Consider the following 13,956-nt stretch of genomic DNA (forward strand, 5'->3'; position numbering starts at 1 on the left):
ACTTTACTAATTCATTCATTCATTAAAATACATGTGTGTCCACCATGTGCTAAGCATTGATTTGGGTATTGGAGATACATCAGTGAACAATGAACAAAATAGACAAAAAGCCCTGTGCTTTTGAGCTTATTCTAACCCCAGAGCCGTTGGTGGGCACATGTTAAACTGTGAGTCCCCAGCTGCCACTGGAAGAGGAGTGGGGACAGGATCAGTTACCACCTGATACACTGCTTCCCTGAAGTCCTTTGTGCCTTCAACATTAAGGGAGTATAACTCCCCAGGGTCAGGAAACATTTGCAGAGTACAGCTCAGCTCAAGCTGGAAACTGCTGGAATAATCTTTACTCGTTCTTTTCAGAATGTCCTTGATAATTTATCTTGCATAATAGTATTAATGAATCTATTCTTTAAAAAACCAGAAAACTAGCATCCTTTAATATACAGATTTTTGGTGTTTTTTTTTGTTTTTTGTTTTGTTTGTTTTTTTCTGAGAGAAAAGGTGCTTTGGGCAGGATCCTTTCTTACGAGAAAATTGTTTTATTAGATTCTGTCATTCTTTGTCTTCTAATGACAAATTTACACACTTTTTGCCTTAAAAAGCTAGTCAAATTTGGGAATGAGATCTATGAAACATGTAATATCTTTAATCTAAACCCTAATGTCTGCATAACTGATTTTAAGTATAAATCATGCTCTTGGATTCCTAGCTGAGAGTTGTAGTATATGGTTTAATTAAAGCGACAACTTTATTTACAGAGTATATCTAATTTGCTTAACTGATTTTTAGCTATATTCCATGGAAAATACCATCAAATTTTAAGAGAAAAAGAATCTAACTAATATATATTATTGCAGGATAAGAAAAGGGACTTTTAAATTTTACTGATTATGAGATCAATAGATATTTCATTGTTTTAAAAAAGCTTGTTATAAAAGATCAAGAAAGAAAATACACACAAACCCCCCCCCCCCACAATTCTTCCCAGGTTCAGTAACTGTTAATATTTGGTGAATTTCTTTAAGCAGTCAGAAACACCAAACACCTTCTCTGTCAGTTCACTGCTGGGAATGGAACAAAGAACCAGACAAACATGGCTCTTGTTCTTTGAGCTTTATAGGCCAGCCTGGAAGAAGACTGGGAGATGACAGGGAAAGTGTGCTGGTGGAGGGAAAACCTAATCTGTGGGCCTCAGACAAGCCTTCCCTGAGGAAATGACTTAACTGAGACCTGAAAGTTGAGTGAAGCTTTAGTTTGGGTGGGAAAGGTGGAGGGAGAAGAACACGTGCAAAAAGATGAAATCATGAGGTGAGGTCTTGGTGTTTAAAGAAGTGAGAAAGGTTTGAGTGTAGAGAACAAGCTGGAGAAGGGCCACAAACATGGAAGTGCCATTCTTAAGATTTAGATGACTGGTTTCTAGACTTTGGGAATCCCAGGGCTTTTGGAACCAGTATCCCAGAAACAGACCTTGAGAAGGTTGTTGTTTCACAAGTGATTTGCCATGAAAAGGCTCCTGGAACCAGTAAGAGAGTGGGGTGAGCGCTGTAGGGAAGGGAAGAAGTCCCAGCTAGCCTGGAGGAAAGGTTGCCAGGGAGCTGGGCTCTTACACTTCTGTACCCGTCTCTTTTGGACTGTGGGCTGGGGGAGTGGGAAGGAGAATGGGAATGGGGATCTTCCAGGAACATGCCACCCTCTGGATGAAGAGACTCTAGGAGCCCAAGTAGTTCTCTGAAGAAGGCTGTATGTAGGTGGAAGCCCTTAGCAGCAAAGCAAGGAGATGTGGAGGGTGGGCCCACAGAACTGACCAGGAGGTTTGAGTGGAGTACAGTAGAGAAAGTTGGCTATCATAAACTAGTGAACATAATAATAATAATAAAAATTAGAGAACTGATATAGGTTGTCAGATTATTTACATTGCTAAACGAGTACGCACAAAAAGACAAACAAATGAAATACTAACATAATTTATCGTCACCATCACTTCATAAAAGAAACCTCAGTTTATAGTGGTAAATTGGCTAGATCAGATCTTAAAGAATGGTTGGCAATTTTACATGTATACGTATGCATATTTTCATGTATACCAATACGTTCCTTATTTTTCACATTTAGTCGTGGAACACTGCCACACACAGTTGTTTGGGAACCATTGGACTGTACTGCCTGTGATTTTAATTGAGCACATGGTTTTATGCCCACCTTAAGAGTTAGCAAACGAGAGAGTGTGTTGGAGTGGCTTAGGAATTTGTTTGCAGGAAATGGACTTGTAGTCCCAGAGCATTCAAAATTTAAAAGCAATCTTTCCCTATTTTGTCTCGTTGCATTTTTTTTGTTCAGTAAGTGAAGCAGACAAGTTACAGGTAATTCTATAAGATCTCACAGTCTCCTGACTTCTTGCCTAGTGCCCGATTAAGAGAAAAGAAAATAGATAGTATACATGTCCTGGTCCTGAGGATAAGATCTTAATGTATGCTTGTGTAAGAGTCAGAAGTTAGGCTAGCACAGGGTTACACATTGGAAGGAGACAGGAAAAGAGGAGAAAGAAAACAATAAAATGAGGTCATATTAAAGGAACTGATTGGAATAAAGTTATTTGGGGATAAAACTTAGTGTTATGGATTTTTGAGTGTGAAAGCACTTAATTATATAATACTGAAGCCAGAGAAAGCAGGGAGAGAAAAAGTGGCTGTCACAGAGGGAATTTGCTGCCAAAGGAAGTTGCTTAAGCAACAATTTCACAAATTGGTCATGGTCTAGTCCTGACTTTGTAGGCCAAGAAGCATAATTTTGTTAAAGCAGATGCTAGTCAGTTCCAATTAGAGATGGGCTGGGAGGCAGGGAGTGAGTAGGTGTACTATGGAAATACTTTTCTTTTGTTTCTGTTGGTGTTCCTCTTCTGTCTCTTTACTTCCAGCTGATGAAATGAACAGTGTTGGCAAGAGAACCTTCTTTGTGCTGGCTACTGGGTACGCTTACTAACCAGGCAACATCTTGGTTATAGAGAAGTTTTTTGCATCCATGGGCCTAGCTTCCCACCTAAATGCACTGGAAAACTTGCTTTCTCTGGTTTCCATTGGTGAATGTCTCTCTTTCTCTATTTACCAGTTGCTTCTGGGGAGCCCTAGAGAAACTCTCTCAATGGGGAAGCAATAGTTCAACATCACATTTGTTTCTTTGTTTCTAAGAACTGGACACATAGTAGGCATTCAGTGCAACCAACAGAGAAGTAAGTGGGCTGATGGAGAGAATGCTGTTGGTTACCATCCCAGAATTAAGTGCTGGGAGGTCACGGGCACATGGGTGGCTTAGTTTTTTATTAGGTGTCTGTCTTTAGCTCAGGTCATGGCCCCAGGATCCTATGATCCCTGCTTTGGGCTCCCTGATCAGCAGGGAGCCTGCTTTTCCTGCTCCCTCTGCCACTCCCCTTGCTGTGCTCTCTCGCTCTCTCTCTGTCAAATAAGTAAATACAATCTTTAAAAAGAAAGGATTTTTTTTTTGAAATTCCAAACTGAATTTTACATATGTGATACTGTAGATTTAAAATACACAGGACATTGGAGTTTGTCAGATTTGTCCCACATACATGTAGAGAGTGTGTGTGAGCACATATAGTAAACAGTTTAGTAGCATGACTTAAAGCAGTTTAATTTCATTAACACTGCCCTGGGTCTAGAGGATTAAGAGACTTGGAGCCATCCCACAGAAAAGTGTGTGTGTGTGTGTACACCCACATGTGTGCACATGTACATTTGTATATTTGCTTGCTTGTTTTCAGTGACTAGATTTTAAGATTCTGACTTTAGTTTTCTAGAATAAAATAATATGGGCATATTCTCTTATTGAATAAAATAGATATCTTTCTCGTTCTGACTTTGAAATAATATATTCTAGTTCTATTAGGAAATTTTAAATAATTCATTTTACTGTAGACACCTCAGGATCAATTTGTATTGGTCTTATAGTTAATGTTAGTTTAATTCAGAAGGCCACAGACCTATAAAATAATTTTTTCTCTTTTTATAATTTTTGTTACTTTTCAGGTTATCAAGAAAAAATAAAATATAAATAATTCAGATACATGACAGCTTTTCTATTTAGATATATTTTTAAATATTTCTAAAAACTGATGATGTTGATATTGTTCTTTATGTATGCTGTCATATTTACAACTTCAGATATATGTATAAGTAAGTATATAATATTCATGCTACATAGAAGACACAAAAATGTTGTTATGATAGCATTAATCCTGGTATGTTTAAATAAACTAGAAAGATTAAAGAAGTCAACTTAAAGCATCATCTAACTTTGTGCATTTTGCAAGGTAGGTAGTGAGGACTTTAGTAGATTAATTACCTTATTATAATTAACCTTATTAAAATAGAATATTTCTGCTCTAGTCAGTGCTTTTCTTTAAGCTTACATTTGTAAATTTATAATTAATTTACATGATAATACAGTTCAAAATAAACATGAAGAACACATTAGTTGTGTATTTATTTATTGCAAAGGACCTGGCAAAGGTGATTTCTACGTCACGTTTTCAGTGTTTCTGTTAAGCCTCATAAAAACTCCCCACTGAAGCTAAGTAATAAAATAGACTGGTTTAGAGCATGTGTGTTGTAAACCAGTATGGGCAATTATTTCACAGGGTCCTATTTGGTCCTTATTTCCTAGACACAGGACATTCCTCTAACATTCTCTAATGTCATTTTACTGTGGCAACAAGTAGTAATAGTTTACTATTTACAAATAGTGAAACCATTTACCTCATGATTCTTGGAAATATACTGTCTGAAATTAGGAATGCATTTTCCCTTACCAACATGGTTTTAAATGATTCATACCTCAGTTCCTTGTACCTGTATGGGTAACTCTATTTAACTGCATAGATTTACATAAGAGTGTTCAAATCAATTCTATTGTTAGAAACCCTCAAGATTTTTGCAGTTAAGCTCATGGGGTACTTAGGTCTAGCCTTCTTTTTGTCTGATGGGTTTTATTCCTCATTGTCAGGAGAGAATCAGCAACAGTAGCAGATACGAGGTAGTTATAAAGATTCTAGTGATTCCAAAAGTTCCTACTATAAGGATTAGTGATATCCTTATATTCCCATGAGCTTCTGCTATATGCTTTTATTCCTAAAGATAGAAATTACTATACTTTCCTTTTGCATTCTCCAGGATGATGCTGTCATCTTGGCCTAAAGACCATTAGGGTATGTGCATGTTGATGACTTCTGTAGTTTTGATTCACACTCTTCTATCTATTTCAGTTTCTTAAATGCCTTGCTGTAATCAGTGTTTACTTAAATCTTAATAGGTCAGGCCAAGGAAATGAACTGGCAATGTATTAGAAAAAAAACCTCATATGATTTGTAAGTTTATGGAAACATTTTAAGTGTTACTAATAATCAGTGAATTATAAATTATGTACCATGGCGATAGACTTACCATGAAATTACATATTATTTTCAAAGATAAATAATGCTTTCAGTAGTCATTCTTTTTCTTTTTTTAAAGATTTATTCATTATTTGGGGGAGAGAGAGAGCCTGTATGAGAGGGGAGGGGGAAGATGGAGAGGGAGGGAGAATCTCAAGCTGAGCACAGAGCCAAAGCAGGGCTCAATGTTAGCACCTGGATATCATGACCCCAGCTGAAATGAAGAGTTGTGGGCTCAAATGACTGTGCCACCCCGTCACCCCTCAGTAGTCATTCTTATATGCTATTGGCATAAACTTTGAAAGCAGTTTGTATTGAGAGACTTAAAAACACTTAGTCTTTGACATAAAATCTGTATTAAAAAAATTCTGCTAACTAAAGTAATCAGTAATGGAAAGATGTTTATTGAAGTATTTTTTTGTGTTTCTAATTTTCTCTGATATATCTGGAAACAATATTAGAGAAATGGTTACTTATAACACATATATATGAATATTATATATCTAACGATGCTATGTTATGAAGAATCTTTAAATAATTTTGGAAAGTAGTTTTATAAGGAGACTTATATGAAGAGATGGAATGTGAGTTGGGCCATGAAGAATAATAGATGGGCAAATAATTGCATATTGGGCATTTCATTGTGGGGAGACAGCATGAGCAAAAACACAAAGGTGGAAATAAATTTATTATCTGGAAGATAATGATTAATCTGACTGGAAAGTAAGGTTCAGTTTGGAGAAGTAGGAGAAAATGTTATTTACCTGATATGTGTTAGGTACTTGCTAGATAACAGAACACACACAGATGACTAAAAGAGAAAAAATGGGAATTTAGAGGAAGAACATATAAAAGCAACAGCTTCATGAAAAATTTGACAAAACTTAATGACTGGATAAAAGAAAATCAGAGATAGCAAACGTTTTCAGTTTGTATGACACTGATAACAGAAGTGGAAAAGCTGGAAAAGGAGACTCTGGTGCAACAAAGTGCTCGGTCTAGTTGGGTTAGGATATATGCACACAGCAGAGCTTTATTCATTCTATATGTCTTGTTTTGACTTTGAGTTTCTTTTTTTCTGAATGATGTTCTTCATGTAGCTCTAGTTATGCCACTTTCTAACTGACCAGTGTGAAATTTGCCAAAAGGAACTTTCTAGGAAATTATAAAAATAGTTTAAGTAGTCCACATTCTTTCAAGGTCTATGACATTTAATTAATTATTTTTTTAATGTACTAAAAACAGTACTTGTGTTTGATTCTGTTCATCTTATTTAATACTTTTGTGCGTCGCACTGTAACATATTGGGCATGGGGCCATATCAAGATGACAGTAAATCTCATTCCAAAGTGTATTATAGGTAAGTTTCTTTCTTTGGCAGATGGGAGATTCTTTGGTCAGAGACACCGACGAAGGTGAATGCTTCCCAGGCTCGCCAGTTTAAACCTTGTATTAAGCAGATAAATTTTCCCACAAACCTCATACGGCTGGAAGTAAATAGTTCTCTTCTGGATTATTACACTGAATTAGATGCAGTCGTGTTACATGGTACGAAGGACAAGCCAGTGCTTTCTCTCCAGACTTCACTTATTGACATGAATGATCTAGAAGATGATGACTATGAAGAAAAGGATGGTTGTGGCATGGACAGTCTTAGCCAAAAGTTTAGCAGTACTGCCCTCAGGGAAGGGCCAAATAATGGATATTTTGATAAACTGCCTTATGAGGTAAGCCAAAGGTAATCAGCAGCAGTACTGGACATACCACTATACATTTTAAATGTTCAGATATTAATGTTTATTTTGGTAGGTATCAGAGAAATACAAGCACTGGTAAAGGGTACATTATCTAATGTGTTATATACAGTTAACCTTTGAACAACACAGGTTTGAATTGTGTGGGTCACTTATACGTGTTTTTTTTTTTTTTTGATAGTATAGTACTGTAAATGCATTTTCCTTAGGAGTTTAACATTTTTCTCTTCTCTAGATTAATGTCATTGTAATAATATAGTATATAATAAATATAATACACAACTCTGTTACTCAACTATTTGTGTTAGTTGTATGGCTTCAAGTCAACAGTGGGCTATTTGTAGTTGACTTTTGGGGGAATCAAAAGTTATGCATGAACTTTCAACTGTGGAGGGGGATGGTGCCCTGACCAGAAGAGGATTGGAGAGCAGAGACTATAAGAGATGAAATTGGATGGAGGCTCAGAGCTGCCTTGATGCCTGACTCCACAGAACACTATTCATGTAGATGACAGTGATTGAGACATCCTACCATTGACAGTGCACAGCCTGGATCAGAGAGGGCTTGTGGGTTTTACTGAGAGATTTGCATTTTATCCCTTCAGCCAGTGTTCCTCAGGGTATTCTGTGTCTTCAGGACACAGCAAAATTAATCGGGGGTGGGAGTGTCCTAGGTAATTGAGACCTTATATAAATAACTTTCGGGAAAAAATTGGAGCAGATCCAAGACTATAGTTTCACACTCACTATCTTGTGTTCTCTTGTAGTTTTTATAATGCTTTTTTGAGTGGGAGAGAAAGTTGTGGCATAGCTAACATTCCAGGAACTACCCATAATATGTAGTCATTTTTTGCACATGTCTTGGCTCACAATTAGAAAAATTGTCCAGGTGTTTGGCCTTCATGTAAATTTTGTCTTTTATATGGGTCATGGTATAAAAAGGAGACTGTACACCTTTTCTGCAGTCAGTAGGGAAACATCAAAGGTTTTATTTGTTTTAAAAATGAGAATAACACAAAAATGAGGCTTCTGACTTAGTTTACTCTGCTGGTAAATGAAGAGTAGACCAAGAGGAGATCAGGGTGGGAGGCAGGGACACCAGTCAGGAAACCACTGCTATAATTGAGGGAAGAGATGATGAAGCCTGGATATTGGAAGATTTGGAAAGGAGATGGATAGGAGAAATATTCCACAGATCAGAAGGTAGAAATTGAAAGTAACTAGTAAATGTTCATTTCTAGATGAAGCAGAACATCAGAGAGACTTTCAGTTTTCTGGTTAAAATGACTAGGTGGAGGGACATGCCATTAATCATAAAACAGTGAGTGAAGGTGAGAAGGATATACTGACTTTGAGGTGCCTGTGACTCATCAAAGCATCTCAACTGGTTGAGGGCAGTAGGCAGTTAGTATTTCAGTTTGAAATGCAGGAGGAAGATCTGAGTTTTTATTTGAGGGAGTCTACTTGAAAGAGGGGAGGGGCACCATGATAGATAAAATTAACTGGTGAAAGACTGTAGAGTATGAATAAAGGGTCAAGAGCAGAATTCTGGGAATACTAACATATAGGAGTCCCATAGAGGAAGACCCATCAGAAAAGGTGCTTGGAATAAAGATGAGAGAGTCTTAAAAGCAAAGCAATAGGAAGCAAAAGAGACATAGAAAACATAAAAAGGACATAGTCCACCCCGTTGCTGCAGAGAGCTAAATTACAAGTGCCCACAGGTTTTGGTTTTTGGGAGTCTTTGATAATCCTTTATGATTATCAGTTTAGTGGAGCCATGAACATAAGGTAAGGGATGAGAAAATCTTACCAAATTTGGTTAAGGCATGAAGGAAGGTGAACGAAAGTGTTTATTCTGAGTGTAAGCAGAAAAAATATTTTTGCTAATATACTCTATGGGCTGTACCATGGAGAAGACTGACTATTCACCAGTAATGAGTTATACTTGTCATCTTGACTAACACTTCACCCCTTTGTGGTGGCACTCAAAAAAGGTATATCAAAATGAGGGAGAGTGAATTATAGGAATTATCTGTGCTAACTTCCCTTCTGAAAGGAGAAAAGAATGGTGGAGGAAGCAGCAGCAGGGTAGTAAGGTTTTTGTTTGTGATGCAAGTTGGGAGAGATTTCAGCATGTTTCTATGCCAAAAGGAAGGAGGCAGTAGAGAGGGAAACCTTCCAGTACAGGTCAGGGGTTTGATCAGTATAACAAAGGAATATGGAAGAAACCTGGAGAAAGAATCTGTAGTCCTGAGGACTTTAACTGGCTCTGACAAAAGCAGAACACCATATGAGTTAATGCTGCAGGACACTGAATGATCTCTCAGTGACTCAAAGGAGAAACTTAAAAAAAAAAGTTACCCAAATTCCTTTAAGATAATCCAAATTATTTAAAGTGAAAAAAAAAAAACCCACCCCATATTTAAATATGTCAAGTGACACAGTGTTTCCATAGTTGAAAATAATTGGATTATTGGTAGAGTGGGTTTTGAGGGTAGATAGATCAATTACGTTTTGGGAGTCCTATATTCACTGTAGTATCAAATGGTTCTTCATGCTAGGATGCCCCCATGTAAAAACACATTGTGATAGATACTAGATACTAGATATGTAATGATTAATGGATATTGTCTTGTAGGCCTGAAACCAGTTATCTCTTGTTTAATCAAAATCCCAAAGTGTTTTTTCACACATCAATGTCATGGTCTCAGTGACTTTTCGTTATTCCTTTCCTATTTTAATATTTAATTAAAATGTAATATTAAGTATTATAGAATGTTTTCACACAAAATACACATCTTTTAACATTGGTGACTTCTGTTTGGAACAATGCCAGAAGTTGCTGGGTGTTATTTAAATTGCAAATCATCTGGAAAAAGTGAATTATTGATCCTCTGATACAGGGATATATTTAATTTTTAATGCTTTTTGCACTAAATGCTTAAAAATTCTCCTGATATAACTTTTAATATTGAAGTTAAAACAAAAGGATTTTAATTCATTCTACAGATAGTTAAGGTCCTACTGTTGCCAAGCCTGGATGCCTCTCATAGGTTCTTTCAAACATTTAAGAAACAGATAAATCTTGTATTATTCAGACTCTTTCATGGTATAAAGAGAAGGAAAGTTTTCAGTTTTTTTATAAAGCCAGCATAATATTGTGGCACAAAAAAAGACTACAGGACCAATTTTACTTCTGCAAACAAATACAATAAATAGAATTATTTTGAAAGATAATACAACAGAATCATTCAGGATGTATTCCTGAAATTCAAGGGTGTTTTGGTATTAGAGAGTTGTTTTTGGTATTAGAGAATTATAATACCATAGTACTAGGTCAAAAGGAGAAAAATCCTATCTCATCATAGCAGATACATTAAATTGGTTGACAAATGACAGCTGGATAGATATCCAAATTTGTTATCCATCTCTGTTTAAAAAAATACCTAGTTAAGCCATTCAATAGTAATTGTCTACTACCAGATATTATTAACCAAAAGCTAATATCATATCTAATTATCCAACACTAGAAGTGCATTGTCCAATGTGGTAGCCAGTAGCCACATGTACTATTGAGCACTTGAAATATGGCTAGTCTGAATTGAGATGTGCTGAAAATATAAAATACAGGATTTCAAAGACTTCATACAAAGAAAAGAATAAAATATCACAGGAGTTTTATATTATTACATGTTGAAATGATCATTTTTAATATATTATTAAACTCTATTGAATTAATATCACTATTCTTTTGCCTGTATTTTTAACTTCATTAAGGAATAATTGACACATATAATTGTATATATTTAAAATGTACAACACGATTTCATATATATATATATATATATATATATACACACATTGTAGAATGATTACCAAGATTGAGATAAGTAATACATACATTACTTCATATCACTAATTCTTTTTTTTTTTTTTTTGCTTAAGATCTACACCCAGCAACTTTCAAGTTTACAGTACAGTATTATTAACTATAGCCTTTTGACTTTTTAAAAAATCTCTTTACATACATACATCACATTTGTGGCTCACATTTAAATTAAAGTAGGAACAAGACAGTAATGTTACTTATCATTGTTCTAGAAGCATTAGCCAGTGCTGAAAATATGAGAAGGAAAAGGAATAATTTTTGGAAAGGAGGCTATAAGATCAACATCGTTTGCAGGCAATATGACTATGTACTAGAATTCTTAGGAGAATAGACTAAAACTATTAGGAACAATAAGTAAGTTAGCAGGTTACAAAGTTAATAGATAAAAACCATTAGTGTTAGGAACTCTAGGAACATAACTCATTTATCATTAAATGATAAATCATACCATGCCCTTGTGTAAGAAGACACAATAAAGTAAAGGTGTCAGTTTTCCCTAATCTATGTATTCAGTGGAGTCCTAATTAAAATACAGAATTTTTAATTGTTTTGTAATTTAAAAGTTTACCTGAAAAAACATGAAAATACTCAGGAAAATTCTGGAAAAGCGATGGAGGGAGCTCTAGTCCCACCAGATAATAAAGTGTATTCTGAAGCTGTGGGACTGATATTTGTGGGTCAACAATGAAGATAGATTTTCATTTGCAACCAAACATTCCAGAGCATTTCAATGTGTAAAGTCTATAAAAATTAGAACAAAACTCATTTGACTCAGAGTTCTATTGATATGAGAGAAATAATGGATAAATAAATGCAACAGAATGGAGTCCAGAAACAGATCAGCATAAAAGAAAGAAACATTGGCAACTCCCTTGGCAAAGGGTTATATTTCTATAGTTAAAAAAAGAACAGCAATAAAAAAAAACACAACAGTGCTATACCGTTTTTTTGTCTTTTTCTGCTCTCAGAATGAGGAAATTTGTTGATACCAATGCTGTCTAGGCGACAAGAGAATGGATCCTTTTTTTTTTAATGGATCCTTTTTTTAAAAAAAAGAGATTTATTTATTTATTTTTGAGAGAGAGGGCTCGGGGAGAGGCAGAGGGAGAGAATCTCAAGCAGACTCCCCACTGAGCAGGGAGCCTGATGCATGGCTACATCCCAAGCCCCATGAGATCATGACCTGAGCTAAAGCCAAGAGTCGGTCACTCAACCAACTAAGCCACCTAGGTACCCCTAAAGGGGTACTTTTTTATACTCTGTAATAAATTGATGCAAACACTCTGAAGGGCAATTTTGTGTTTAAGTCAAAACTTAAAAGCATGTTAGTTATACTAAGGTATATTTACATCATTTGTGAAGATATATGTACATGTACATATGTGATATTGCAGTATTATTTGAGACAGGGAAGAAAAAAACCAGGATCTACATCAGTGAGAAATCAGTTGAGTTGTATATATACCACATCTATAAGAAGGCATGGGCTGGATTTCCCTGTGCAGATAAAGAGGTAACTACAAGATGGATGCATCATTAAATGAGAAAAGCAAGGTATAGAACAGTGTATATAGTATCATTCTTTTAGTGCAAATCCAAAATGGGATTTCCTAAGTATTTATCGGAAGAGATCAGAAGAATGGTAAATGCTTACCAATGGAGAGAGGGTTCATTAGATTTGAGGATAGAAACTTTTCATTTTCTGCCTTTCTTCAGTGTTTGGGTTTTCTAATGTTTTTGCCCGTTTTCTTTTGTTGTTTGTATAATACTTTACATTTCAGCAGTTTACATGTCATCGAAGTGATGAGGTTTTAGACTAATTTTTAATTTCCTTTTATTTTCCTATTATAACACATATCTTTAATATTTTTTAAAGTCCAGTTCAGTCTTAAGAGCAAAAACACCCCAAGCCTTACTGAACACAGTCTATGTATTAGTGAGCAATGCTCATATTTTATGTACCTTTTAGGCTTATTTTAAATATCACGTCACTGTTTTGTAATTTTTTTGGCTAAAACAGTGAAATTCTGTCCTGAAATTAATATTGGGCTTACATGGTCAAATAAACTGAAGAGCATCATTTAGGTTAAAGGGCATATTTGCAAAACAAAAAGCGTAGCTAGACAAATACACTGCGTTAAGCAAGAAATGCAGTATTCTCTTTCATCTGAAGATCTTTAACATTTAGCAAACATTTGATCTTTTTTTCCTTTGTTTCTTGGTCCAGAATAGGCTATTTTTAGCAGTAGTTCTAGAAAAGTTAGTTTAGACGCCCCAACCTGTTCACCATCAAAAACAAACAAACACCAAATCTTGGACTAGTTCAAGGAAACTATTTTAATTAGAGCTAAAAATAATTTAGATTCCTCCTCTTACTACTTTTTGTATCTGTCTGCTGTTCCATCATCACTGCCAGCAGGCCCCTGTTTTCTCTTTCCTCCGGGAATTCTGTAACAGCTCCTTGACTGGTTCTCTTTCTGCCTCCCTGCCTCCAGTGGTATCCCCTGTGATGAGCTTTCCAAACACAAATCTGACCGTGTCATTCTGCAGTTTAAATCCCTTCAGGGGATTTATTGCCTTCGGAATAAATTCAAGCTCCTCTGTGAGGCTCTTTGTAACCCAGTCCTTAACCACTAACAAGTCTTTCACTTAGTTTGGCTCTCACCCTTCAAAGCTGAGCCTTCCTGGTACAAGTATACTCTCCCTTTGCGGTTAGGCTGGTATCTTCCGGAGCAGCCTCTGTTCTTCTCTTTCAAAGCTATTAAAACATGTCATTGTACTTACCAGGTCCCCCCTGGACTCTGCAAAACTCTGAAAATGGGAACTCTCATCTATCACCATGTTGGAGGTGTAATAGATGTGCAGTTGTTG

General features: G+C 35.9%; 1 protein-coding gene across 3 annotated transcripts in view; it reads left to right on the forward strand.

Annotated features, from left to right (window-relative positions):
- Positions 1-13,956, forward strand: part of FBXL4 (F-box and leucine rich repeat protein 4) — an 83,046-nt gene that overhangs the window by 19,157 nt on the left and 49,933 nt on the right. For all 3 annotated transcript variants that reach the window (XM_041760359.1, XM_041760341.1, XM_041760349.1), the window contains one exon: positions 6,822-7,167. In XM_041760359.1, coding sequence (XP_041616293.1) covers positions 6,822-7,167 — 346 coding nt within the window. The remainder of the gene's footprint in view (positions 1-6,821; positions 7,168-13,956) is intronic.

This window comes from Vulpes lagopus, chromosome 1 (assembly GCF_018345385.1).
Source record: "Vulpes lagopus strain Blue_001 chromosome 1, ASM1834538v1, whole genome shotgun sequence".
Taxonomy (NCBI): domain Eukaryota; kingdom Metazoa; phylum Chordata; class Mammalia; order Carnivora; family Canidae; genus Vulpes; species Vulpes lagopus.